We start from the raw sequence: 26758 nt of genomic DNA on the forward strand, positions 1-26758 counted from the left end.
CAACTGGGATTTCTAGGAAAGGGCTGGAAAAAGGCTTTCCTTGGGGAGGGGAAAGAGATGAAGCTTTTTTCTTCCATGAGGAAGAGGAGGTAAGACAGGTAAGGGGGCGGGATGGGGTGCGAGGGGAGCATGAGGCCAAGCAGGGGGCTGGGAAGCTGCAGCGGTGTATGTGTGGGGCGAGGGCCAGCATGGCTTGGGTGGGCGGGCTAAGCAGCCATGGGGGGCTGGAGCGATGTCCGCGGAGGGGGCTCAGCGGGGCCTGGGGCTGGGGCTGCGCGCCGAGGGGCAGAAGCGCTGGAGGAGGCGGCGGCCGTGCGGGAGGGGCTGCAGCAGAGGGGGAGCACTGCCCCGGGCAGGGAGCAGGGGCTGCCCCGAGAGGGCTCCGCGGGGGGACGGCGGCCGGTACCTGAAATTGGGGGGCGAGGCGAGGTGCAGCCCCAGGAAGGGTGAGGAGGCGGGCGGGGATGCAGCTCCTTTCTCTCGCTCCGCCATTCTGTGGCTCTCTCCATGCAGGCGGAGGGCGGGCGGGAGGGAGGGAGGCAGGGAAGGAGGGATGAAGGGAGGGGGATGCTGGCGGTGCCGGCGGGGAGGGACATACCTGCCGCCGGGGCGGGGGGAGTGGGGGCGCGGCCCGGAGGCTCCATCCCGCGGCTCCGGCGGTAGCTGCAGGACAGGCACGGCACACATGGAGGCGTCACCTCGCACCCCGACCCCATCCGCTCCGCTCGGGGCTCGGGGAACGCCGGCCCCGGCGGGACAGATGTGCCCACAGCTGGAGGCTGCACCCTTAAGGGCAGGTGCGGGGGATGGCCGGGCTCTCCCAAGGCCGGGAGGAGCCACGCCAGGAGCGGGGCTGGCCGGCTGAGCGGGCAGGCAGGAGCCCAGGGCGAGGGGCTGCACACAGAGGGGCTTGCAGGGGTCTCTTTGGCAGCGAGGAGGGGCCTGGAGGCAGCAGGAGCAGCAGGAACAGCCAGGCTGTGCTTTGGCACCTATGGCATGGGTACCGCTCCTGGCAACAGGTCTGGCAGCCCCAGCACAGACCCTGTCCCTGTCGAAGTTCACCAGGGCTGCAAGTACTGCAAAGGGAATTTAAAAAGCAGCATACACACACCTTCCACAGGCACAAAGGAGGGAAAAAATGCATCTCAAGGTTTCCGGTCTCTCCCCAGAAAGGCTAGACCCATTTTTGTATCCAGCTATGTCTCAAGAACCATTTTGTCTTGGGTGGGTACTCATTGCTGCTACTCTTCCTTACCAGCCTGAGCAGGTTTCTCTTCCCTACCTCTCCTCCCCAAGCTTTGCAAGCTCAGAAAACTGTGCAGGTTTTGCTGTGGACAGAAGTGGACAGCATCAGTATTTTTAGATCTCAAGGCTACTTCTGTTCCTGAACAGGAGAACTTTCCTCATTCCCTGCATGCCCACTGTGCTCCCAGTCCCTGTCTGTGACAGTCCTGGATGCATGAGTGGCACTTCTTTAGCAGTCCAAATATCCAGTGCCACCAGTGTTTCTTACACCACAGAGCTGACTGCCATTGAGGCCATGTATCAGCTGCTTCTCCAGAGAGAAGAGCAAGCAGAGCCCTCGAAGGCATACAGTCCTGCTCTCTCTCAGGAGTCTGTCTCCTGCCAGACAAACTGAAAAGATATGTTATTCCTGGACTAGCAAGGAGACAAGCACACACCCCCGGGATCACCATGTGCAGGTAACCCTGGGGCAGCCTCTTGAGGGTGATCTAAGTGTCCCCTTTGCTGTTTGGATGCACAGACTGAACTGTACTACATGCAGGACCCAAGAGACTCAGCAGCATTCATTCAGGGAGCTTTGATGAAGCTCCATCTCAAAGCACAAACCCCGCTTACCAAAATGTGATTTCTCTGCAGCATGACTGTTATTTGGCCTCTGACCTGGGGCAGGAGGTAAGGGTGCTGCCTTGTCCCACAGCCAGATCACTGCCACTGCAGCTCACCTTGTGCTTGGATGCCAACCACCAAAAGCTCACCCCTTAGTGACCTGACCTTTAGTCAAGTCACCAGCCTTGGCTCAGGCTGGCCTGGCAGAAGACCCAATTTGACTTTCCTACCTGCACTGCTGTCAGTCAGGTCAACTCCTTAGATGCACAGCAGAGCACAGGGCCCCTGGGAGAGTGCACAGACATCTGCTGCAAATTAAGAGACAGCACTTCCATCCTAGCCAGCATCTCTGTTCACAAGGCATCAGCTGATTTTTCTCTTTCAAATTGTCCAACTGATCATCAGGTTCACTTCAGACCAACTCAGCCTTAAAGGAAACCGGAGGAGAGGTTATGTGCTCAGAGAAGTTTTGCTGTTCCTCTTCCCCAGCTGAACCACCTGGTCTCCACCCAGGTGCAGCTGTGATACCAGACTGCTCTCTTTCCATCAGTCATCCTTCTCTCTGCTCTTTCCCCCTCTGCCTGAAATGGCCACATTTCCCGCTCCATTTCTCATATCCAGGTGTGTTTTCTATTTTCAGACCTATCAGCCACCTTCTCTTGAAGCCACTCCAGCTCCTTCCTTCTCCAGACAGAAGAGACATGGAGGAAGGGAATTTTCTCAAGCACCAGCACATGGAGCAGGCAGTTCTGCTAAAAACTCAAGGTTAGCCATTTCCAATCCTGAGCCACATCACTATCATTCCTGTGACAGGTAAAACAGATATTCTGGCCAGCAAAGAGGAGGAGGCTCAAACCCAATCTCTCCAGCTTTGATTTACATTATTCCACTCAGGCTAGAAAAAGCTGGACTGAGTTTACTGTCATTCTGGCTTGTCATCTTCAAAGGCACAGGCTGCTGTTTTCAAAAGGTTTTAGCCATGTGAGCCACCCCAAGCACTGAAGTTTTATTTTTTCAAGACCAGAAAGTCCTTGCCAGTAACAAGAGAAAAATTCAGCAATACCATGAGCTGAGGCACTCCTGTCCCAGATCAGCCCCACTGCTGAACCTCGACAAGGAACTGCATGGCTTCGTGCACTTCCTAAATCCTGCTGGTTACTAAGAAAAGTACTGTACCTCATGGAACTCTGCTCAGTTAGAGGTTCCACTAAGTGGGTCTACACAGGAGCACCAAGGAGGAGGACTGGATGCACAAGAACTTGACTGTGTCCTTGCTAGTTATTTGATTGCTAAGTCTAGTGTATTTAATACAAGCTCATGACTTGGCTTGGAAGTCATTAGCCAAAGGTCCACCACTGACAGGGGACCCTAGTTGAACAGTTGTTCACAGCTCTGTAGGACTTTCTGCCCCAATATCTACCCTCAGTTGAAAGAAGCCTTCAGGCCATCCTGGTGAGCACCCCAAAGCCACTGCTCCCTCTGCCCAAGCCAAGAGCTCACACTGTGCCCATGTTGGGGGTGCTTGTGTCAGGTACTGTCAGCTTGCCCTGAGACACAGAACACAGGAAACAGGAACCCCCAAACTGGCATCCATTTCATGCTACTTTCTTCACAACGGCCTCCAGCAGTCCTCTGCTGCTTATGAAACAAAGATGGTATCTTTACTAATGGTTACTGATGGCTGCTTCTTTCCCCATAAACTGGCCAAATCTTTTTGAACTCACTGTTAGCACCCACAACTGAGGAAGAACTTGTCACAAAGCTAAGCAAGGCATAGACTTGTTCAACCTGCCATCTTGTACTTTAACCAAGCATGCCAAATTCTAAATATTAATGAAAACAATGAATAGTCATTCCCTACTTGTCACACAGTTTTACCCACCTTTTGAAAACAATGAATAGTCATTCCTACTTGTCACACAGTTTTACCCACCTTTATCATTTCCGTTGGGAAAAGATGCCAGAGTGGGTGAATCCCAGCCTACTTATGAGGTTTCTTGAAGGGAGCTTTTCCCTTATCTTTCTTTGGCTGGCCTGATGTATGTGTATCATTCCCAGTGCTACTACCTGAGCTGCAGCTCTTCCAAATACCACCATCCATATCCCAGGTACTGACAGAAACCTTGCAAATGTGATCTCCTGCACCTCCACAAAGCCTTCTAGATCACTTAGGAGATGTAGCCTCCCCTCCCTGTGACTCTTTACCCCCACAGATCCAGCCCCAAAAATTCCATTTACCAAGTGAAATAATTGGATGACATCAAAAAGAGGGTTAAAGACACTTATAAAAAGTTTTATTTACAGACCATTGCCTAAGCATGAAACTCTCCAAATGACAGAAGTCACAATTTCTGTAACCTATGTGTACAAAGTGCATGTCTTTCCCCTTTCTTCTCTCTGTAGCAGAAGATGGGGGGAGGGGAGTATCTCTTTTTCTTTATACCTTTCTGCCCCCAAGACAATGGGAGTAACAGCTGGGTCAGACTGAAGGGGACAAGACCTGTTGATGACTGGGTTATCCACCAGGCAGACTATGAATAGTAGTTTAGAATAAAGTAAGGTTAGGAAAAGTGACTCTTTGTTTACTTGTTCAGTCTGCCGAGTGGATTCTCTGTGGAAAAAGAACACAAGATCAAAGCCCCAGGGAATGGGAAGGAGAGGTTATTCAGCTATTCATTAAATTTATTCACAGACTCAATTCAACCACTTCAGGTTTCTCAGGTACATTTGACTCAGTTTCTATTCACAGCCCTGTTGCTCTGGGTGCAAATGCAGGCTCCAAAACTGAATCTGATTATCCCAGTGGGAGAGAACTCCTGTACTCCCCAAGCAGTTAGTTCCATAAGCTCACATATAGCCCCACACTATCTGTGTCAGGCATGGATGAAAGGTTTTGGACAGCAAATGAAAACAGTGCCAACAGCAGCCCATAGCATGGGACGAGCTACTGCATCTAATTCCTCTTGGAAACAACCTTGAGAGAGAAACAATTCTCGAGAGAGAATCTCCTGCAGTAGCACCCTCCCTTGCACTCTTTGGTGCAGGCAGAGGTGCTCTGCCAGCACTGTGCTGACCTGACAAGTAACAGGACCCCGCAAGGAGTGTATGGTTAAGAGCCAGGAGAGCTACACAATCACCTCGCTAGGCTACAAAGCACCAGCGCGAATGCAAGTGGCAAGGAGGAGCACTGGGCAGGTACAGGAGTTCACTGTGTGGAAATTCAAAACACAGATGCCAATACAGAAAAGAGCAAACAGAATAGACACTGGACTCTGAACTTGAGGAAGACTCACTTCAAGGAGCTGATGTGCAATACATCCTCTGTCAGTATGAGGCACTGCTCAGGCTACACACCAGACACAGGCTCCATTTGAGAGCTTTCAATCAGGGAAGGATTGTAGGAGTGCTGGGCCCAGGTGTAGCTTCCTTATTACTTGGATCAGATCTATTCTGAGATACTGCTTTGCTCATATCAAGGCATGATCTTATTCTCTGAAGAATTCCTTCTTCTCAGAGTCACAGAATCAACTAGGTTGGAAAAGACCATTGAGATCATTAGGACCAACCTATATGACCTAACATCAATATGTCAACTAGACCATGGCACTGAGTGCGACATCCAATCTTTTCTTAAACTCCTCTGGGATGGTGACTCCACCACCTCCCTGGGCAGCCCATTCCAATGCCCAATTATTCTTTCTGTGAAGAACTTTTTCTTCATGTTCAGCCTTAACTTCCCACAGTGCAGCTTAAAACTTTGTCTTCTTGTCCTGTCTCTAGTTGCCTGGGAGAAGAGACCAACCTCCACCTGGCTACAATCTCCTTCCAGGGAGTTGCAGAGAGTTCCTCTTCCCCAGATGTCAAACAGCTCTGAAGTGGCCCATTCCAGGCAATAGCACTATGACTCACCTTGCAGTGGCAATGTTCTTTTGCAAGGAAAGTTTTAAGTGCCTTTCAAGGGTATCTGTTCTTGTGCTACAGTTGACCTTCATTTTGTTTCCATCCCACATAGCATTACCTTGATTTACTCAGAAAGCATCTCCTTCCTCGTCAGCCTAATGAAAGAAATACTGAGTTTTCCCTGTTCTCTTGTAGGATGGGTACTCTATTTTTGACATTGTAGCAGCTTCCTTCTTAACTCCTACTATAATTTGAATTAATCAGCATACATCACTACCAAGTACTATTGCTGAGAAAGGATGCTCACTATTTCTGAGATATGCAGATGCCGATTCCTGCATCAATGCATCAACTCATACACACTGAGCCATTGTCAGAAAAGAAAGATACACCTGGGAGTGAGCAAGTTGACAGAATGTTCTTGCCCTGTTTAATGTGGGCAGATTTGGGCATGGCTGAGAAGAGATGTATTTGGCTCCCTGGAGACCAGAAAGCCAAATATTCCCAAGCACAGGTAATGCAGCGCCCTTCTGTGGCAGCTATTGGAATTACACAGTTACACGAGACCCTGGATTTCCTGTTGCAGACGGCAAGTTCCAGTCCCTCTGTGACAGCAGCTCCTACTTTTCTGGTCACCTCTTCAGCGCTCTCTCTCTTCACTTGCAAGGTGCTTGTCGCTGGCTGTAGGAGACAGTAAAAGAGACAATTTGTCTTGACCTCCCTTGTCATACTGAAAAGCTGGCAGAACATGTGACCAGCTTCTTGCCTCCTGGGATCTGGAGCATTGCCGGCAGATGACTGGACCTGCTTGATCTCCTGCTCTAGCCCATCCCCTCACCAGACGGGAGAACGGGAGAACGTGGCTGTGGCCCACGCTGTGGAAGGGGAAGCAACCTCACAAGAGCAAATGCACCAACAAGTGTGCTTTGTGACAGCTCCAGCACAGGGCACCGCTCTCCACCGGCCAACGGAGCTAACAGTGTGTCACACAAAATCCAAATGACCTGCAGGCAGACCACTGCCATATTTCTGGACTGTGGATTACTTAGGAGCCTTACACATCCCTCTGCAAGGAAGTCCATTTTGTTCATTAAAATGGTGGGAGTAAAAATGGAGCCTTATTAGCTTCCAGAACCAGGTAGTTTAAGCCAGATCACACTAGGAAGTACTCACAATCACAAACTCTTTCCAGAGATCTCTGAAGCAGGGAGATCTGTCACTTTGGCTCGTTTGTACAGTTCTTCAGGGCATGGCTCTTCCGCTCCCTCGTGTTTGCGTTTTGGAGAAGCCTGGTCTGCTTGAGACAGCCTCACTGCTGTAGAAGGAAGAAGAGACATCACTGCAATGGTTTCCCTGTGTTTAGATGGTCTCACAAGTACACCCATGCCTAACCTGCCATAGAGCTGGGAGAAAGAAGACTGCACAAGCAGAGAGCCATTTGGTCACAGTTTCCCTGAAAACTTTTACCAAAAAATCTTTGTTAAAAGCAGAATTAAGTCACCCCAAACACAAAAGTATCCTCCTTTGACAGAGGACAGCTTAATTATACCTGATTAACCCTACAGCGATCTGCATTTCTCCTTTAAGTGGCTACATATGATCCCATACAGGCAATAAAAGACTCACATTAATAAACTCTTATTCTTCAGCCATTTTAGACATGAAGGCTCACTGGGGACTTTTGGAAAAAATGTAAAGGAATGTGAATGTTTTCCTAGCTGCGTAGCCTCTTCTTATTAGAAAAGGATTCTCTCCTGCCTGTAATCTTTAACATGACATGAAAATCAAAAGCACACAAATAGGTCCAACTCACCTGTACTGGTGCTGCAGCCCTGCCCTGAAGCAGAGTCTGTGACTGGGCCACTGAGATCTTCCACACAAGAAGGGACAGATGCCAGCAAACCTAGAGAACGCCAAGAGGATCTGAGTTAAGAAACAAAACACTCCTGGGCTGGGAGAAGCTTTTCACAGAAATACCTTAGTGATCACCAACCAGCACATCCATATCCCAAAGCAGGAGGAGTTCAGAGCTGCACTGACCCAGTGCTGACTATAGACACACACTGTGATCCAGCTGTGCATTTATTTAGAATATACTGCTTAAGTTTTCTTACAAAGTGGACAATGGACCACTAGTGGTAATATAGACTGTGCCATGCTATCAGCAGCTCTCAGACCTAAACACTCCACTCTTAGCTGTCTGAGAACATAATGGAGCTCTCCCTGGAAACCAATTGAGAAGATTTGGCAGGCACTGCTTCCTCTTGCAAGGACAGACCAGAGAGGCAAGTAACACCTATTTTAAATCATGACCTTTTCTCCCAGCATTTTATCTCCTATTAAAGACACAAATGTTTGCCATTGCTGGTACTTACAGAGGCCCCTATAGCGTGACAGCTGCTGGTAGATCTGCTTCATGCGCTCGATGTTCAGTCGGCTGGTCTCTGCGTGGTTCACCATGGGTTTGGGGTAGTCCACCCCAATGATGCACTTGGCTGCCTTCTGCACAGACTCTGGCGCATTCCATGGTTCGTAGATATATCGTGAAGGGAAACCCTTTAGTTTGGGCAGATACCTCCTGCAACACAAGTAGAAAGCAGTGCAGCACACACAACACACAGAAAGTGCCATGCACCTGTGAGCCCCTAATTGACTCCAGCTTAGAGATGCAGAAACAAAGATCAGCTCCAGTCAACATCACTTACTTCACATAGTCACCACTGGGGTCTGTGCGACGTCCGAAGCCCACAGGACAGTAACAGTGGAAGAACTGCTGGAAGAACGCGCTGCATGAGAGCCACATCCAGCTGCCCGCGTTCACGCTGAAATCTGCATCCAGCAACAGCTCATCAAACACCTGCAGCAATTGGAGGAAAAGGCACTGAGACCTTCCCTGGGGAGGACTTTGTGGCAGTAGGACCCAAGATGCTATTTCAAATGGCAGGCACTGAGCTATGAGAACAGAGCAGCAGCACAGAGGTGATCTGCTGGCTGAAGGCAGTTGGCTGGTCAATGCATCTCACTTCCTGACACTTTCACTTAGGGAGGCATGGTCTGCTCACACTGATAAAGTGCTGGCTTATCTCTCATGCAGCTACAGACTAAATCACTACCTAGTGTTGCAGCAAGCTTTGGGTATTGATCCTAGCCTGGCAGGCATAACTAATGTAAAGCATGAACCCTGGGAAGGAGAGGATGCTGCACAGAAGAATGTGTGCCAAAGCAAGAAGAAAGAACCCCTCTGAAGGTCCCAGACCACACTACCACTGAGAGGCAGAAAGGTTTCAGCAGTAACTCACTCACATCCATGCACTTCAGGCAGCACTTTCAATTATGCTCTTTGTCAGCTTTGTGACCAGAAGCCTCTGCCTCCACTTTTTGTGTAGGGCACTATGTACACTGGATAGATTCAAGCTGTGTGTCCTTTCAGATTGGCCCAAGAGGAGGGTCTTTTACCTCTTTCCTTGAGAGACTCTAGACTCAGATTTCACAGTCATGGAGCGCTCCCTGACCGGAACGGTGATGGATTTTATAATGAGGAAAAAGGTAAGGTTAAGAAGTGACATTAAAGTTGCAAAGAAAACAGATGGACTGAGAGAATTTTTACAAAAAAACAACCCAAAACTAAAAGCACCCCCCCATTTAGTTATGGTTACTTGAGGCCTGTGACACAGTCAGAGCCTTGCAGTAGAAGGCAGAAAGAAGTCAGGCTGTTGGCTGGCCAAGAGCCTGCTAGCAAATCCTCTCTTCCATGCACCTATTACACGTGAAGCAAAAGCCATACCTGTGCGCCCATCCTTGCAGCAAGTGCCAGGGAGACTTTGTTTTCCTTATGGCCTCCTGCAAATATCTGAAAATGCCAGGACTCACCCTGACTCCTGACTCCCAGCTGATCCAGAGGTCACCCCTGGTCAGGAAGCAGGCCACTGCATGTCTGGCCAGATGGTGAATCCACCCTTCTTGTCTCAGTTGGGTCATGATTGCATCAATCCAAGGGAAGCCTGTCTTGCCCTCTGCCCACTTTGCCAAGGCTTCAGGGTTCCTGTCCCAGGGGATTTGTATGCAGATGGGATTCCCCTCCATGCGATCAAACTTTGGGTTGTTGGTGGCTGCTGTGTAGAAGAACTCCCGCCACAGCAGCTGTCCGTACAGAGAGAGGGGGGGTGTGCTGTTCCGCTTCACCTGTGGAGAGGGAACATGGCTGCTCACAAGCACTGAAGGACTGCCTTCATGAAGCTGAGCTGTGAGGCACCCATGCACTTGCACACATTTCTCAAGTCAGCTACTGACCACTGCCATAAAGGAGCTCATTGCTGGATCCCCCCTTATTAGAAAGCCCAGATGGTAAAGTCAGAGCACTGACAGGGATCCCTCAGTACAATGACAAGTGACTGGAACGATGTAAAACTAGCTGTAAATGGCTCTGCATGGCTCATAAAACAGAAGTCCAGACTGAAGAACAAGGTACCACCAGATTTAGGGCCTGTGTGAGTACATACAGGAAAATTACTTTCTTACCCAAAAGCCTCCTCTGGTAGTAGCAACAAGCTCAGCCCAACAATTAAATGCTAGGGAGGCAACTTATCTTTTGCACCAATTCTGGCACACTGTCTGGCAACCAGCATCATCCTATACATGCTCAAACCCCACCTGCCCTCCAGGTGAACCTTTTGTCTTACCTTCTTGTACAGCTCCCAGAGACGATAGTAAAACAAGCGGCAGGACAAGCAGCCAAAACGCAGGTAGGGACTGAGTCCTGTAGGGCTGGCCAGCAATGAATTGGCATTCATCCGTGGTCTTTCGTAATTTGCAACCCATGCCTAGACAGATTCAGGAGAAATGAGCCAAAGACCCCTTGTATTTGTGGGACACTGCTAAAGGCAAGCCCCTGTGCAGGTGGTGAGGACACTCACATCTGACAACACAGTCTCTTTTATTTACTTCCAACCACTGCTGGGAGAGGTCCCAACCCCATGCCCCATTCAAGAAATGCAAAACCTTTGCTCCAGGATTTACACTAAAGTTATTTTGCTCAAGAGGATTAATTTGCTTTGCATACAGGAGCTAACAACCTGGAGGGTTCCTAGAGATACCAGCTAACACAACTGTTTACGTCCAGGTATATCTATCTCATTTTACACACTAAACAAGTAAACTGGGGAAATTCAGACCCTTTGGTGGAGCATTATATTGATAATTTACTCCCTCTTCAGCACAAGTATTTATGCTTTGATTTCCACTACTGACATCAAGCCACCCAGCTGGATGGATTAAAGAAGTACAAAATGGTTAAAACTGAGCCATGCTTTGGCACCTGGGTCACCTTCCATTACTTTGAAATTGTTTACCTTGTGCATTATAATCAAGAACACTAGCCCCATTGAAAAAAATCTGATTATTTCAAGGGGCTCAAGGAATGCCAGCCAGTGAGACACTCTATCAAGATGCTGAGGGACAAGGGGACGGCATTCTTTTATAAGCATGTACTCACACTAATACCCAAGGTAAAGATAACAAGAGGTGGTGTGCAGTGTGCAGCAGGGACTGAACAACTTAACAGAAGAATTTCCAACTTTGCACTCCTCTAAAGGAAACTGAGAAGTAGACACAAAAAAAGAGTCCAATGTGCTTTAAACAGCAGCATAAAAAATATACTGCTCTAAATTTTTGAACCATACACTCCTTTCCACAGGTGAACATTATGACCACTGCTAGGAAGAGCAGGGAATGGGGTAATAGGCAACACTACATTTTTCATTTGGAGGCCCAGTCTGTAAGAAACACCACTTAAATAAGGGGTTACCTTTCTTTCCAAGTGTTTATCCAGCCGTGCCAGAGCTTCTGTCTCCCCTCCTTGCCAGACTGCAGGGGCAAGACCATCAGTAGGAAAGCCTGAGAGAAAGAACTTTGTAAGATTTGATGCTATGCCAGACAAAGGGCATAGATATGGGATAATGCACTAACAACAGCAAGACAGTACATACTACAGTTGCCTAATGTGGCTTACTTGCTGCTCTAATCCTTGTACAGAGGCAAATCATGTAGGATATAGGGAGAGCCTGCTCATGACACAGCACTTCAAGGGCCTCTCCCTGCAATGCTACAGGCAGCCTTACGGTGACTTTCCCCATTGCTCACAGCCAGCATTCTCTCTGGTGTGTCAGCACTACCCACAGGGCTCTGCTCCAAAGGCCAGAGCAGCTGGCAATGAAACATCTGCTTCACAGCTCTGCCTTACAAAACACCTTGCCATCGACATCAGCAGCTCACTAGGCAGCCCAGCTGCTCCTGGTAAGGCTCCTATTCTGCTGAGGCTGGTGCTAGGGAAGGCACTGGATTAGTGCAAAAGAACCACTGCAAAGGGGGAAGCAATAATGCAGTCCCCCTACAGTGCTCTGGGCACACAGAGGAGCCTCCCCTGGCAGTAAGCAGAGCAGTGTGAGGTTACAGGTAGTCTCACATTTGGCCAGACAATAAAGAAAGTAGATCCATGCAGGACTGCAGCCCTCAGGATACTCCTGTTGTGAAGCCCCATGCTTTTACATGACTGTTGAAGCTGTGCCTTAGGGTGTCAGGATACTTCCTATAAAGCTGGTATGGAGTTTCCAGTCACAGACACTATTCTGCATTAGTCCTTTCTTCCCCTGCATTTAGATTCACTTCCCTGATGTAGGTCTTGCATTCCTCATGCCTCGGCTATTCATTCTCCTTCTTCAAGTCTTACAGGACTGTAAGCCACAGCAGGATGAGTGGAAGGAATTTTTGTAATATCTTTTGTCTTGCTAAGTTCCCAAATTGGTGCTGCTTGGCAACAACGGAATGAAATTATCTAAACCTGGTACACAGTTAGTTTACCTCTTCAGGTCTGTTACACAACATGCCTGAGACAGCAGCAGGAGGAAAGCAGCTGGTGAGGACATGAGATCCTAGTACAGTGGTTACACATGCTCAGTATAGCAGAGAGCACATTGACAGATGCAGAGCCCTTCAGAGCAGTGCTAAAGGGGATGCTGGGCATCAGCAGCAGTGCAAGAGATGCCAGTGTGTTATCACAAGGTCTGGCACTTGCTGAGAGAATTAGGCCATGCTATGGCTAGAGGCAGCCCATGTCAGGTGAGAATATGTGCCAGCCACTGAAAACAGTTCCACTAGATCCTGTTTCAGCTAGCAGTAGTCCTTGCCTTCACTCTTGACACATACCCAGCTCTTCCAGGGATGGGACCCCATAGACATCGTCATGGTTTTCCTGGATGTCCACTTTACATGTTTCCATCTGCTGACTTATTACAGTGCTCACTGGCTTCTTGGGGAGCTCCATACGGCTAATGATGGCCTGGAAGCGCTTGTAGGTGAGGGGTGGCTTGTGGCCATTGAGCTCAATTATTCTGGAGATAAAATAAACAAGGTGAAACAACACAGCCTCACTACCAGAGACAACACAAGGAAATGACATCCAGACTGGACCCTGCTATCTCTGCTCAAGATAGCCCTTCACTCTGATTACTGAAATCCTTATAGACCTATGTTTCACTTGATGAATCCCTCAAAGGACATTACAATCAGCCAAACAAAATTCTAAAATACATTAGAAGACAAAATATCACATATTTCCATATCTCCACAAGGAAAAAAAACCCCCTCAAAACAGCTCCAGCTGAATCAAGCAGAGCATCATATCTCTCTCCTGGAGCTCATCAGACCCCTGTATGAAATCTCTATCTGATTACTGCCTCTCTCCTCAAGGTGGCAAATCCTAGACCTGCATCTGGGTCCCCTGACAACTTGCGATATCCTAATCTGATTGTGACCGTACTTCCTTCTTTTCTGACACAGAACACAGAAGACTCAGCCTGTTAGTGACCCCTCCTCCACCTATCTTGGATGAGACAAATCCCAGTTTGCATCGCTCCTCTCCGCCTGTGATTAGAGAGATCACTATCCTCCCTCTGCGCCATAGATCACGAGCTGCCCTGTCTCATGGTATTGACCTGTGTCAGATCACACTATGGAAAAAGATAGTCAAGGTTCTCCATTCCTCTACTTCATCAAGCATCCACAGCCTGCTGGGGCCATGCAGTCTTATTTTTCCTGGGACAGAGAACTTTGAGAAGCCCCCTAGGCACGGTAAACTTCCCCACGCTGAAAGACGCCATTTTTAACCCCTCTCCTGTAGGACTGGAAGGAGTTAACAGCAAAGCCGACAGCATAGGGATCGCCAGCATTACATAAAGCGGAGGCAGGCAACCCCACGGCTCACACAGGAGCCGCAGCACAGCAGCCTTCCCCACCCATTACAATCAACAGCTTACGCAAGGGGCCGGGCTTAGGGCCGAGTGTTCCGGCGGCGCCATGTGCCGCCCGTTCCCGCGGGGCCGCACGTGTGGCGGGGCGGAGCGACACGCCGGGCCGGGGCTCCCGCACGTGTGCTCCGCGGTGACCCGGCTCCGCGGCCAGCCCGCCCGCACTGCCGGCCCAGGGAAGCGCAGCCTGCCCCACGGGCAGCACGGCAGAACAGATTAAAAATGGAGCCTCCTGCAGCTTCCTCCCTGTTTTTTCTGCTTTTAAGTTGTAAACACTGGGAGATAAAGACATTAACGAACAGGGCAAGGAGGGAGGGAAGGCTGCCATCGGGATGTGCACAGCACTCTGACATAGACATAGCCACAGAGACAGATATATTTGCATTTGCCTTACAGCCAACACGTTCTGTCCTGCATCACCACCAGAGTGCATCTCCTCTGCTTTCCTGCGTGCATTTTTTGGCTGTCTCCACGTCCCACCCCAGAGATGGCAAGAAATGACAGAACTCATCATCCACCACACTCTTCTCTGTGGCTGCTTTGTGAGTCCCCAAACAAGACCAGCCAAAGATCCACAGAAAAATCAGTGTTTCCACTGGATGCGAAGTGAGGCATTTCCAGTTACAGCACTCTAGAGAGGCTCACTTGTTTCCATAGGAATTCAAAGCTTGGAAGAGAAAATGTGACAAAGCTGCACCATGTTTGCCCTGAGGTGCTTGTGACAGGGGCAGGGAAGCTACTTCTTCCACACTGCCTCTTTTTTCAGTCCTGCTAAAGCTGCCGTTGAGTCAGAGATCCACATCATTGTACAAGATCCACAGCTAAAACTTCTGCGGACAGCTGGCTACTTGGAGCAAACCACTGTGACTAGCAGATGGATGCTAGTGTCTGTGCTTCAAATCCTCAAGGATGTGAATATGAATGAAGTTACCTAGTACCACTCCTGAATTCCTAAAGACTTATTGCATAGGGGACACAAATATTATAAGAGAGGACTAGGACACGTTGCACATTTCACAGCACCTGACACTGGCATAATGCACTATATCTGGACCTTTCACAGTATTGCCAGGAAAAGAAGTATTGAATACTGGATATTGCACAATATGGGATATTATACTACACTTACTGAGTATTGCAGTACTGTTCAGGCCTTCTGTACAAAAAATTGTACAGGAAGCTCCTCAAGCAGGGGTCCTTTCCTTCCTCATACTGACCTTCTAATCCAGGCCACACACTTTCACATGACTTTCAATGACAAATAATGGGAGGCCCCTCCCCAGGATTTAATACTCCCAATTCACCCATCTCCCCCAGCCCAATTTGCCACATGCAGCAGTTGTTCTAGCTTTCTTGAAGAGGAACAGAGAACCACTGTATTCATCACACAGAACCTTACCTTAGTTAGTGAGCACACCCAAAACTGGCTGTGCTACCAAACTAGCAATATGCTGCCCAGCACTATCTGACAGTAGTACCTTGATGCCAGAAGTTATGAAGGTCTGTTTGACCATCAGTCACACTTCACCTCAGGAAAGCAGGCAACCCAAACCTGACCAAACAATTCCAGCACTGCTATGATTATAAGGTATCCTATAGTCAGTCACCTGTGACAGCAGAGTGTCTGCAGACTCAAATTCACACCCTCACAGGTGTCAGCTTCTGAATCATCTCCACAGCAGTGCCCCTGCAGGATGGCTAATGGGCTCAGGAAAGCTGCTGGCCTCAAACACCTGACACCTCAGCTCGCTTGCAAATGACAAGGCTGGGTTCTGGCAAGGGACTGAATGTGCTCCCCCGCTTCCTTGCGGGAGGAAGAGCTGGCTGCCAGCGCTCGGCATGGAGGCTGCCCAAGGCAGCCCAGTACCAATTCACGCGGACTGTGTCGTTAGCCTTGCCAGCTTATGCAATTGCTCTGATCCAAATCCCCGCTGCAGAGAGCTCATGGAGGGCTCTGTCTAGTAGAACAAAGGGTATTTCTACGGATTCAGAGAGGAGATGGAGAACTAAACAACTGATCTGTCCATCCAACAGATGCTGAACAAAGAACAAGCGGTTCAACTTCCGCAGAAACACATACTGAGAAGATGAGAGATGAAGAAGTGACTTGATGACAGGCTGGGTATCAGCAGTGGGGGAAAACACCTGACACCAGAGCACCATGCAAGACAGGAGAGGATAACAAGATGTGGCAGGCAGAAGTTTGAGTAAACCTTCTTTGAAATAACCCACCTTTTTGGCACAGTGTACTGAACTGCAGAAGCACCAAGGCACGCACACCTCCCCACGCTCGGTTCATTTAAGTTAGCACGTGCTCCTATGAGAACTCATTCTACAGTCATTTCAGCCTTAGCCTCGGGCATTTGAGGAAAAGGTGATCCTGATGTATGCTACAAGCACACAAGATCACAGTGTTCTTTTCTGACCTAAACCACTCCTGCTGAACAACCCAGCCTGCCTGGAATTACAGAACCCACAGTGCTGACCATAAGTAAACACACTACAAAGGATTTAGATCCTAAGGAGGAGAAAATGGAGAAAATGGAAAAGAGACAAAACAACCTGGAAGTTGTCAGACAGAATAACTGTCAAGTAAAGGCTTATGAACAGGCTAAGATGATACCCAAGAACTTATCTTTTCTGTCTGACTTCTACAATCTGAACATTTCTCAGCTTGATTGGGATTTCCCAGATTTTCTCAGGAGTATTTACTAGCACGGATGTTAATTTTCTACACCCCTCTCCTTTTGGGGGTAGAGGAGGTAAAAGATTTTTGGGGAAGAGGAGGTAAAAGATGCTCTGATAATTACACAGGTATGCTGGCAGTGCCAACAAGAGGCAAACTGTAATCTTCCTACTGGGTAAAACTGGTCAAATTCACAAGTTAACTGAACAGGCTCTTGGCAAATGTTTAAAATAAGCTGGTGAAGGTGGTACCAGGAACACACTGCAGGGGATAAGACAAGTGCTGGATTCATTTATGTAGGAGTGAAAGATTAGTCTAAATTGTTTGAAACTGGGCTGACAATCTTGTCAGAAACCTGATTAAAGAAAGAAGAGAAGTAGGATGCCACCACCAGGTATTATTACCACCTGCTAATTATGCAGGAAAAACATTAGGGTGAGCAGAGGGACAACACATACCAAGAGTTAGAAGCTGGAAGGAGACAGTCTGAGACTTCCAGGAGAAATACAGTATCAAAAACTGTATTACAACCTGCTGAGAAATCTCAGAGATGCCAAGAACCAAGAAATGTGAGAGTAACTGGACACCTCAAGTACATCCACACAGACTGGGCATCCATCACACCCCATCACCTTCCAAAACCCAGTTTTCAAGTTGCCATAAATGACTGCTTCATGAAACAAGAAATCAAGAACCCACAAGAAATGTTAATTCATTATTTAGTCTTAGACAGTGCTAAGGTATAGCTGAAAATGTTAGTTATCACTTGCCTGCTCTGTGACTTTAGCATGCATCAATTTAACTCCCTTCCAGGAGCAACAATATCATACAGATCTGAAAAGCTATTTCAGAAAGATCACAAGAGTCAAAACAATTAAAGAATAGCATCAGCTAAGACAACAGAGGCAGAATCTTTTGGAAAAATGAAGACAAAGACAGAAACCCACCAAACTTTGGTGAGTTAAATGAAAAACCACAGCATTCTTGCATCTCCTAATCAAAATCAAAGTTTGAGAAACTTTTTTTAAAAAGCATAAGTAGCAAAAAAAAAAATCTAACCAAAACCATCCCATTTACAGATATTCCAAGATATTTACAGGCCCAAGAGGTGATAAACTCATTAAAGAGGGACTGTAAGAGCACAAGAAAACCCCTGCATATATTTCTGCAGGTGTATTCACTATGGAGGTATCTAGGGAGGTTATGACTCTTGGTTTTTTTAAAGAAAATGTTATCAGATGCTGTGACAGATTGGGAGAACAGGAAAAAGTGCCTGGTGGAAAAAAGTGCACAAAACAATGTGCTATGCTTGAAAAGCTTGCCAGGGCCACCAAATATTCACCCAGAAATTGTAACTGTCCAAATACTATAGGGGGAAAAAAAGAGTAAATACCACTCCTGATTTTAAAAGCATTTCAGGGGCATCAGAGGGACAAATGAATAGACTGATGTGAACATTAGGCAGATGGGTAGAAAACACTAATGGAAACAGTGAATGCATGGATATATGCAATATATTGGAGGGTTAATTTGGCCTTGGTAAAAGGGAAGTTGTGCCTGAAAATCTATTAGAGACATTTGAGCCTGGGGCAAAGGAGTCAATATATCCTCTGTGAATTTTGAGAAATTTCATTCAGATCCCTCAATAAAAAAATTCAAAGAAACCACAATAATTTGCAATAAAGAAAAAGGTCCATGCAGACAGAAAATTCTTTCATTTACAGAATTAGAGAAGGAATCTATTTTTCGAACAGGAAGAGAAATCCTACACATAGCTGAGCTAGGGCTTGTGCTGCTCAATATTTTTTACAAAATATCTGGAAAGGAACAAAAAAGAGCATGATGATAAAGATTACTGACGCAATAAGCATCTGGGATAGCTAAAGATAAAAGGCAACTTAACAATTTCCCTATATACCACATAACCAGCTGCCAAAAATATCAGATGAAATTGCAGTGTTGGTCATGTTGTTTCTCCATATGCAATCCTAAACTTATTTATACAGTAGCAGCCTCTCAAATAGCTACGACCATTCTGGAAGGAAGCCCTGAGACATCAGTTCAATGTTTAGCAGCACTCAGAAAAATCAGAAATAATGCTACTGTTAGGAAAAGACAGGACACATTATAGCACTCTAAAAATCTATGTTGCTTCTACATTTTGCGCACTTGTTGGCACTTTCACCACTGCTCTCCACCTCTAGAAATACCTGGAAGTATAAAGAAAGGTGATAAAATAAGAGATTTAGAACAGATTCCACATGAAACTCTCCACTTTGGAAAAGACATAGGTGACATGAAGAAGAATGTGATGGCCATTGACACTGGAGGGGTGAGGATGTAATAAACTTTGGTAATAAACATGGTATTCTAATGCAGAATTAGAAAACAGCACCTGCTCACATGACAGGTTCAAGAATCCTTCTCACTCCAGGGACAAATATTTCCACACAGCGTGTGCTAACTGCAAAGCTCCTTCCCATAGGAAATTATGGATGTTAAAGATTTATAGGAGAAAATCTACATTCAGCACTACTGGCAAAAGTCACATCAGAAAGAAAAGGGGAAAAAAAAGGGAGAAAGAAAAAAAAAAGCAAGCAACCTGTAAGAATAGTTCTAAAACACAGTACTGACTTTGAAGTCAAGCATACCTTAGAGTCTTAGCTGAAAGACTGTCACCACCATTTAAAATCACATGTATATAGAGGGACTTTACATACAAGTAAATATATAAAAACTCAATATCAAAACAACAAACATAGCAAACACACAACAAAGACAAAGCATTCAGGTTTTAGAAAAAGGAAAGTTTGTTCCAATCTACCTTGTTTTACTTCTTCCAGCTGTCCTGATACATCCATCAGTTAAAAGCCCTGCTTTCATAACCTGTTTGAGACAACAGCTCAACTACCTTTATTACAATGAAGCAAAAAAAAAAAAAAGACAATCCATACATTGAGGACATGCTCAAGGAGAGCAATCAATAGGACACAGCTGAGCAAATTAAATGCCACTCAAGTACAAAGTTTAATAAGCTTGAGGCAACACCCTTCTGTACATTCACGTCACTGTCAGCACTTTGACATGTTCTAATCAAAGCGGAGTGTGCCAAGTAATCCTTACGGGCTCACTCAGGATGACAGTATCAGTCAGTGTAATGCAACAGACTGAAGTCTTTGCAGACAGGACAATCCCAGCCTAGCCCTGACAGCACCTCTGCCCTTTCTGTGCCCATACCTGTCCAGGTCATAGAGGGTGTGGGAGTTCTCTATCACCACCTCAACACCAGCCTCCTTGGCCAGTTTGACGATAGCTGCATCCCTCTCCTTTCCAAACGGCTCCGAGTCATATTCAAAGGTGAGACGAGTGACTCCCCATTCCTGCAAGAAAAACAATACACCCAGCTGTCAAACAGAAGACTATTCCCAACCAACAGTTACAAATGAAGATTTCAGAATTCCTGAGCAATTTAAAGTTCTGGAAGCTTTGAGAGTGTTGCTGTGAGGAACAGCAATCTGAATTTGACACGAGCAAAGAAGCAACAATTTTATCAGCTCTAGCAAACATCAGATCTGCTATGCAAATTTGTAATGTCAGGCTCAAAACACATCAGAGGAGGTTCAGTTCTTATCTATTACTGTTCTTAGATTTCAGCTCAGTTCCTGAGCCCCACCAATAACACGTTTTGCTGCACATGCTGTCCTGAAGTAACCTTACCATCCTCTTCCAGCATTTGCAGAAAAAGCATTTCAGAAAGCTCTTCCAACAGAAGTTCTGCTCAATCCCCCGTGTTTTTATGTGGCAACATTAAGTAAAATCAATACAGTCCAAATTTTTCCTGATATCTCTTTAAAGACATCACACAATAGGAAACCAATATCCATCCCAAACAGAAAGAAACAGGAAATTGCAGGACATAGGACAGCAACTGAGTGAACCTTTCTGGTGTGCACAGTAGGGTATGATACTGCAATTCAGATTTAAAGTCCTGTCTTTCTGGAGTTATTTTAGAACTCTAGAATTATAGAATGGTCGGAGCTGGGAGGAACCTTAAAGATCACTTAGTTCCAGCCCCCAGTCAAGCCATGCACTTATCTTCATAGCTTTAATAGATCCCTCACCAATTACATGGCATAGGCCTTATGAAAGAGCACTCAGACTTTTCTAGAGCACAGATTGTTCTCAAAGTCTATGGCCTAGTTTTCCTCAGAAAATGAATCCAATGAGAAGAGGTTTAATGGTTTCCACAGCGACCTTCCCAAGACATCCATCAAGCAGAGCAGCAGCCCACAGATTTGTTTAGCAAACACAACCAGAAATCTACAGACATTTAAAAAACACCTTGACACAACTAAGAACCACAATTCTCCAAGTGAGAGAGTCTAAATCACCCCTGTATATACAGGAGACTTTTCTACCTGCCAAACAGAAGCAAAGCACAAAGAACAAATGTGGTAGTTCCCTGAAGACCATTAAAAATAATGCCAAATATGGGGAAGGGGATTTTGAAGCAGAAAACAACTGTACAAGCCACCTACATTTCTAAACATGCAGACTCAAGCCCAAAATTAATTTTAGGAAGGACAGAGAAATTAACAAGTTATATACCAATGAATGTACATCTTAAAGAGATCCTCCACCCATTTTTCAAAGTAAGAACATGACAGCATCCATAACTCAGAGCAGGGGTCAGACAGACATTCCAGGCCCTGCTTCTACATGATTTAACAGTTTAATTTTAAACTTTTCTTTCTTTTATAAGAAAGCCGGGAGCAATTGGAGGACTTGGAAAAGACGGTTTTGGTCTCAAAGAAATATACATTACTACCTTGAAAGAATGGAATAAAAAGCCATTAGGCTTACAGGTATTTTAGGTAAGCAGCCAACACTTTAAATTATTTAAATTTAATTAAATAATTAAATTTAAATAGGTATTTCCTACAGTTTTGAGAAGGCCACTGCTCTATGTGATGCAGTAGTACACAGGAAACAGAGCACAACCAACCAGAAAATCTGTTACCTCTATGACAGTAAATTGCTGCAGATATACAAATGAAAAGTCATGACTGCTGATTTGCCTCTTAGTATCTAACCTAGAGCAAAGAAAAACTGTAGGGGAAAAAGCACCAAAGGAATTGTGAAAACAGTTCAGTGAACAAACAGTGCACTTTTATAGAAGAGGTAAAACTACAGATGTTTATTCAGAAGAAGTGAGACAAAAACTTCTGCACAAGTTAACACACTGCTAACTAGTATACTTGTCACGGTATCCATACACAGCAGTGCCTTTGTGGTGACTGGTAATGACAACATAGCTCAGCTACTGGCAGAGAGAGCAGAAATTACATTAGGCCCAAATATTGCAGTAACAAATGTGACATAACTCTCCTCTTCACAAAAGCTGACAACAAGGCACAAGCTGCTGCTAATTCTGTGTTCAGTGCAGCAGCTCTGGAGAGGCCTCAATCCCTACAAAAGCTACATACTTATCATGTAAGCGCATCAGCTTCCCTCTACACCTTTTTCAGGTCTGTTACAGTACTCCTGAGATACTCATCAGCTCACCTACCCAGACAAAACAGACTGCAGCAAAAAGCAGTTCTGTCTGATTACACAACCAATGTCTCCAAACTTCAGACTCTGCCAACTAGTTTTTGTTCTTTAACCAACTGAGCATTTTTCTCTGATAAAGTTTTAATTATTCTGTGGATACCCTGAACTAAAGAGGGCATGAACTACTGTTAGCTGGAACTTACTTACAGATCAAAAGATAAAAATCCAGACTCTGAAAAGGGTAAAAGCAGCACTTAGTTTGTGTCACGTGTTAAGATGCAGAAGCCAAAATAGGTATCAGTGCCCCTTCTCATCTGCAGAGTCCAGTTCCTCCCCGGTACTAACTGCCCTCCTCCAGAAAGTACACATCAGAACCATTTACACAAGGAGGGTACATATTCAAGTTCACCACTCCTCCTCTGGCAGCTGGTCTGCAGTAGCATCTGGGGGACTCTAGTTCTGTCAACCATACAAGGCACAGCCCACATGACACCCCCAACTCATACAACTATTAAGAGCCACATTTTTTTTCATTTAGTTTTGTAACACTATCAAAGACATTATCAAAAAGCTTCAAGAACCTTGGGAAATACAATCGTAGAACAGGATGGAGAAGAATGACACTGTATGAGAAGCCCTGATATTCAAGGAGATGCTCTTGTTAGCCCTGACATCTGCAGCACTGACATTATGATATTAGAAATGTGCCCCAATGATCCATTATTGATCACCAAGGTAACTGCATATTCCTAAACAGTACATCAGCAGGAAGCTTGGACCCAAGCTATATCCTGCTGCTGAGATGACTAAACTGCAGTCTTGAACAGAAAAAGAAAAGGAAGGTCAGCTAACATAAAAGCTCCTGAATATGGAAATTTTAACACAAAATCCTACTTGCAATTCACATACAGATCAGTGAACTTTCTTTTGTTGTCTGTAAAGGTCTATGGACACAGCAGTCTTCCTAAGTAAAAAGTGCAATAAGCAAATTGCCACTAGGGAAGAAGCTCTCAACAAAGAAGGGTCACAGTGTGTCACAGTGCAGCTCTGTGAGAGGTGACTTAAACGAAGTTCAAGACCACCATCCAAAACCAGAAGCTTGGGCACCCTGATAGTAGGTTACACTCTATAACTATATTTCTTCGCAAGTCTGAGTTCAGGTGCAGATCTGGCTCCCAAGCTTTTCCTCACAGATAGTAGTTAGTTAGTTGTAGTTAAGGAGGAAAGTTTGTTATAGTGAAGAACTAGTTATCGTTAAAGAGATGCTGAGGGAATCACCAATCATTAGGGAGTGAAAGCAAGTTTAGCACCAGGTCACCAATTTTTCTTTGTTATGCTCCAAAAAATTACTCTCTTACTTTAAAGAGTCTTGGGAAGACATCTGTTGGCTGCCCTCGCACGACAAACAAGCGAGAGTTCAGTTTCCTTAAACTGTTATCCAGATCTTCCAGGGACTGGAGAAGAAATCTGCAGAGAAGAAACAACAGCAGTTAGTGTCAGCTAAAAGGCAAATGAGAATTTGCATGGAACTCCAGCAAACTTGCAGCACCAAATGAAGCTGTAAGTTTGGACAAGAACCAGAAAACAAGAATTGATATTTACCTCTGGTCTGTCTAACAACTTTTATGAGATTGCAGCACCAGCCAGCTCCCATTCACTCACATGCAATTCGTGCTTGTCCAGATCCACGAGGCTTCCAGGATGATGTTCTTACTGCAACCCACTTCCCACATTCTCCCTCAGAGGTGGGAGAACACCCTTGTCAGTTCTTGTCTCCACATTACATGGAGAAAGCATAAACCATGTAATTCCCGACTGTATGTTTTTTCACAGTTTTTGGGGCAAAAAGGGATGTTGCATATGAAGAACAATTTTGATGCATTACTCCAAAGAAAGTAATGAAATACTGCAAGAACTGTGCAGGTTTTAGTTCTAGCTATAAATACACCATGTCACAGCAGAGAAATGTACTCTCCCAGCTCATCAGTAGCACAAGACTGAGCACCAAGATTTCCCGAGGCAAGAATCATCTGTACTTTGAGTAATTGCAAAGAGAACTGCAATTCACCTTGCACCATGAAGGCACAGAGATGGGAGCATACCAAGACATTCTTCTATTCCCTCTCACCCCAAAACTCTAAAAAGCCATGTAAGTGCTTTCTGCATTTAATGGTGTGTCTTACTGACTCCCCACTATGCTATAAACCACCTAATGTATAACATTTGTTTTCCCAGTCACACATCACCCCATCTACAGAGTCACTTCACTTTGTTTTATTTAACTCTGCAAAAGACACCAGCTTTAAAACTTTAATGTCTCCTCAGCACCTGGCACTGCCAGCACACCCAGAACCCTCTGTAAGTGAGCCTGCCAACCCTTACCTTTCCCTCTGTCCTCCATGCCCACTGTGCAGTGTGATCTGCCAGAACCCCTCTGCTCCCTAAAGACCCCCCCAACAGCCAGGGAAAGCCAAGCTACTACAACTGCACTGCAAAGATGCACCTTCTCTCTCCTCAGCTGCACTGCCCACAATGTGAACTGTGAGCTTCCAGATAGAGCAAGTTAGCTCTGCACTTCTGCAGGGAGAAAAGCATGCAGGGTTCAAAAAGAAGGGCACTCTATGACAAAGGAGAACACCCAGAACCAGGTCCAGGTAACCTAAAAAAATCACTCCGTGAGCCCCAGCCCACTTTCCATTTATTACATACGAGCATCAACTGCCCAAGGTGTTCTAAAAACTTTAACAAGCATTAATTAGTACTATAATGGCTCACACATGCTGTGCAGTTAAATAACATAAGTTTTCCAACACGATACATTTGTGAGAACTAGGTAAAACATAAGCATTTGCCTTTGAAGAACAGAACTCTGAATACAAATATTTGGATTAAAAAAATTAGCAAAAACAAACCCAAGGCTCACAATGGGAATGAATGGGATTTTGGCCAATATAAGTAACTTGCTAATACGTTTTTTGCCTAACAGCCAGGGGCAGTAATTTCTGACCTCTGCAGTAGCTCCACACCTCCAAGAGAACATTATTTTTAAAAACTTTGCTTGCTCATATATTCCATGATTACAACATAAAGAAGACTCCTAACTGTTTCCCTCCCTTCGCAATGTTGGTGGAAACAAAGAAGGATTAAACAGATCAGGAATTAATCTGTTGTGCCACCACTTCGGTTCTTCCAAATGAGGACAGTCAGTAACAACAGCAGCACGTGAAAGGCATTCCTGTCTGCTGCTGCCTGCAGAAAGTCTGGCCTATGGAAAGATCAATTCAGATTCCTATAACAGAATTCACAATTTTCTGCACTTTGAATGACTACACTCAAGTGACTTCTGCACATTTACAATTTTTATGCCATTGTCTGCTGTGGGATTCTAAAACATACAGATATGACCCATACAATCCCATGCCTTGAAATGAAGCTAAGGTGCACACTAGAAGCAATCAATTACAACTCCAGTTTCCCCAGTGCACAGCCACGTGACATTTCCAAGAGCTCTCAAAGCATCTTTAGCCGGGTGGTTGTCTGTCGACTTCCTCTGAGGGGGTAGTGGGAGATCTGCTTCACTTGTACGCAGGGGAGTCTTGCCCGGGAGAATCCCTATCTGGACTGGGGTTCCAAATATTTAGGCTGCTGAGACCTGCCACAACAGCATTATGTAATGTTACTGGCTACAGGTACGTGAGGTCTTGATCTTTGCACAGACGTGACTCATGCTATACATTTTTCCATTTGCAGAGACGAGGAAAAGCCCATTCAGCTTCATCTCTAGTTTCTCAGCAGCAGCCGATGTGCATTTCCCTAAAGCCGGAGCGAAGGAGGCCGGAGCTGCGTGCGCACATGCCTACGCGCGCCCGGCATCCCAAGGGCAGAGGGGAGGCGTGCCGCAGCCGCCAAGCTGAGCATTCTTCGCCCTCGTCTCTTCAGTCAGGCAAAAGGGTTTCCCAAAGCTAAGTGTCCATCTGTTGCTGCTCTCATGCACCCGCCCCGCTGATAAAGTCTAATGACATTATATAAAGTTGAAGGCATCCTCCCACACAGGCAGGCAGCATCGCTGAGAAAACCGCGGCGAGGCCAGCCGCTCTCCTGCAGGAGGGCCGGGGAAGCACTAAGTGGGCCCGACAGGAAAGCGGGTGCTGCTGCGGCCCCACCGACACGGCCCACACCGCGCCCAGAGCGCTCCGGTGCCGCGGGAGCCTCGTCCCGCACGGTCCCACCCGCGGCCCGCAGGCCCGGTGCCACTCACCGCCAGCGGTTGATGCCCACGGCGGAGGAGGCGGCGAACCAGGGGTCCAGGATATAGATGCAGCGGAGGGACGTGGCGTCCCGCAGCGCTTCCTGCAGCGCCGGGTTGTCGTGGAGCCGCAGCCCGCGGCGGAACCAGTGCACGGAGCGGCACAAGGCCGGCGCCGGGCCCAGCGCGGCCGCCGCCGCCGCCATCGCCGCCGCCCGAGCC

At 46.5% G+C, this 26758-nt stretch overlaps 1 protein-coding gene across 2 annotated transcripts; it reads right to left on the bottom strand.

Annotated features, from left to right (window-relative positions):
* Positions 1-4123: 4123 nt before the first annotated feature.
* On the bottom strand, positions 4124-26758 carry CRY2 (cryptochrome circadian regulator 2). Of its 2 annotated transcripts, none has more exons than XM_059473611.1 (12): positions 26549-26758; positions 23649-23757; positions 19975-20117; positions 12952-13136; positions 11555-11643; positions 10431-10571; positions 9622-9933; positions 8457-8608; positions 8127-8329; positions 7565-7654; positions 6925-7066; positions 4124-6432 (listed from the first exon to the last, which is right to left on the bottom strand). In XM_059473611.1, the coding sequence occupies exons 1-11, from the start codon at positions 26740-26742 to the stop codon at positions 6927-6929; spliced, it is 1758 nt and encodes a 585-aa protein (XP_059329594.1). In that variant the 5' UTR covers positions 26743-26758; the 3' UTR covers positions 4124-6432; positions 6925-6926. The 2 variants fall into 2 exon arrangements, with proteins under 2 accessions (XP_059329594.1, XP_059329595.1); XM_059473612.1 differs by lacking the exon at positions 26549-26758 and adding an exon at positions 23893-23998.

The sequence above is a fragment of the Ammospiza nelsoni genome, chromosome 6, assembly GCF_027579445.1.
Source record: "Ammospiza nelsoni isolate bAmmNel1 chromosome 6, bAmmNel1.pri, whole genome shotgun sequence".
Lineage (NCBI taxonomy): Eukaryota > Metazoa > Chordata > Aves > Passeriformes > Passerellidae > Ammospiza > Ammospiza nelsoni.

Bases quoted from the DNA above. Each gene is read 5' to 3' on its own strand.
- CRY2 (XM_059473611.1), bottom strand. From the start codon at position 26,742: ATGGCGGCGGCGGCGGCCGCGCTGGGCCCGGCGCCGGCCTTGTGCCGC. The intron at 9,934-10,430 runs GTAAGACAAAAG...CCCTCTCCACAG, and splicing joins TCTGGGAGCTGTACAAGAAG to GTGAAGCGGAACAGCACACC. The intron at 8,330-8,456 runs GTAAGTGATGTT...CTTGTGTTGCAG, and splicing joins CCCAGTGGTGACTATGTGAA to GAGGTATCTGCCCAAACTAA.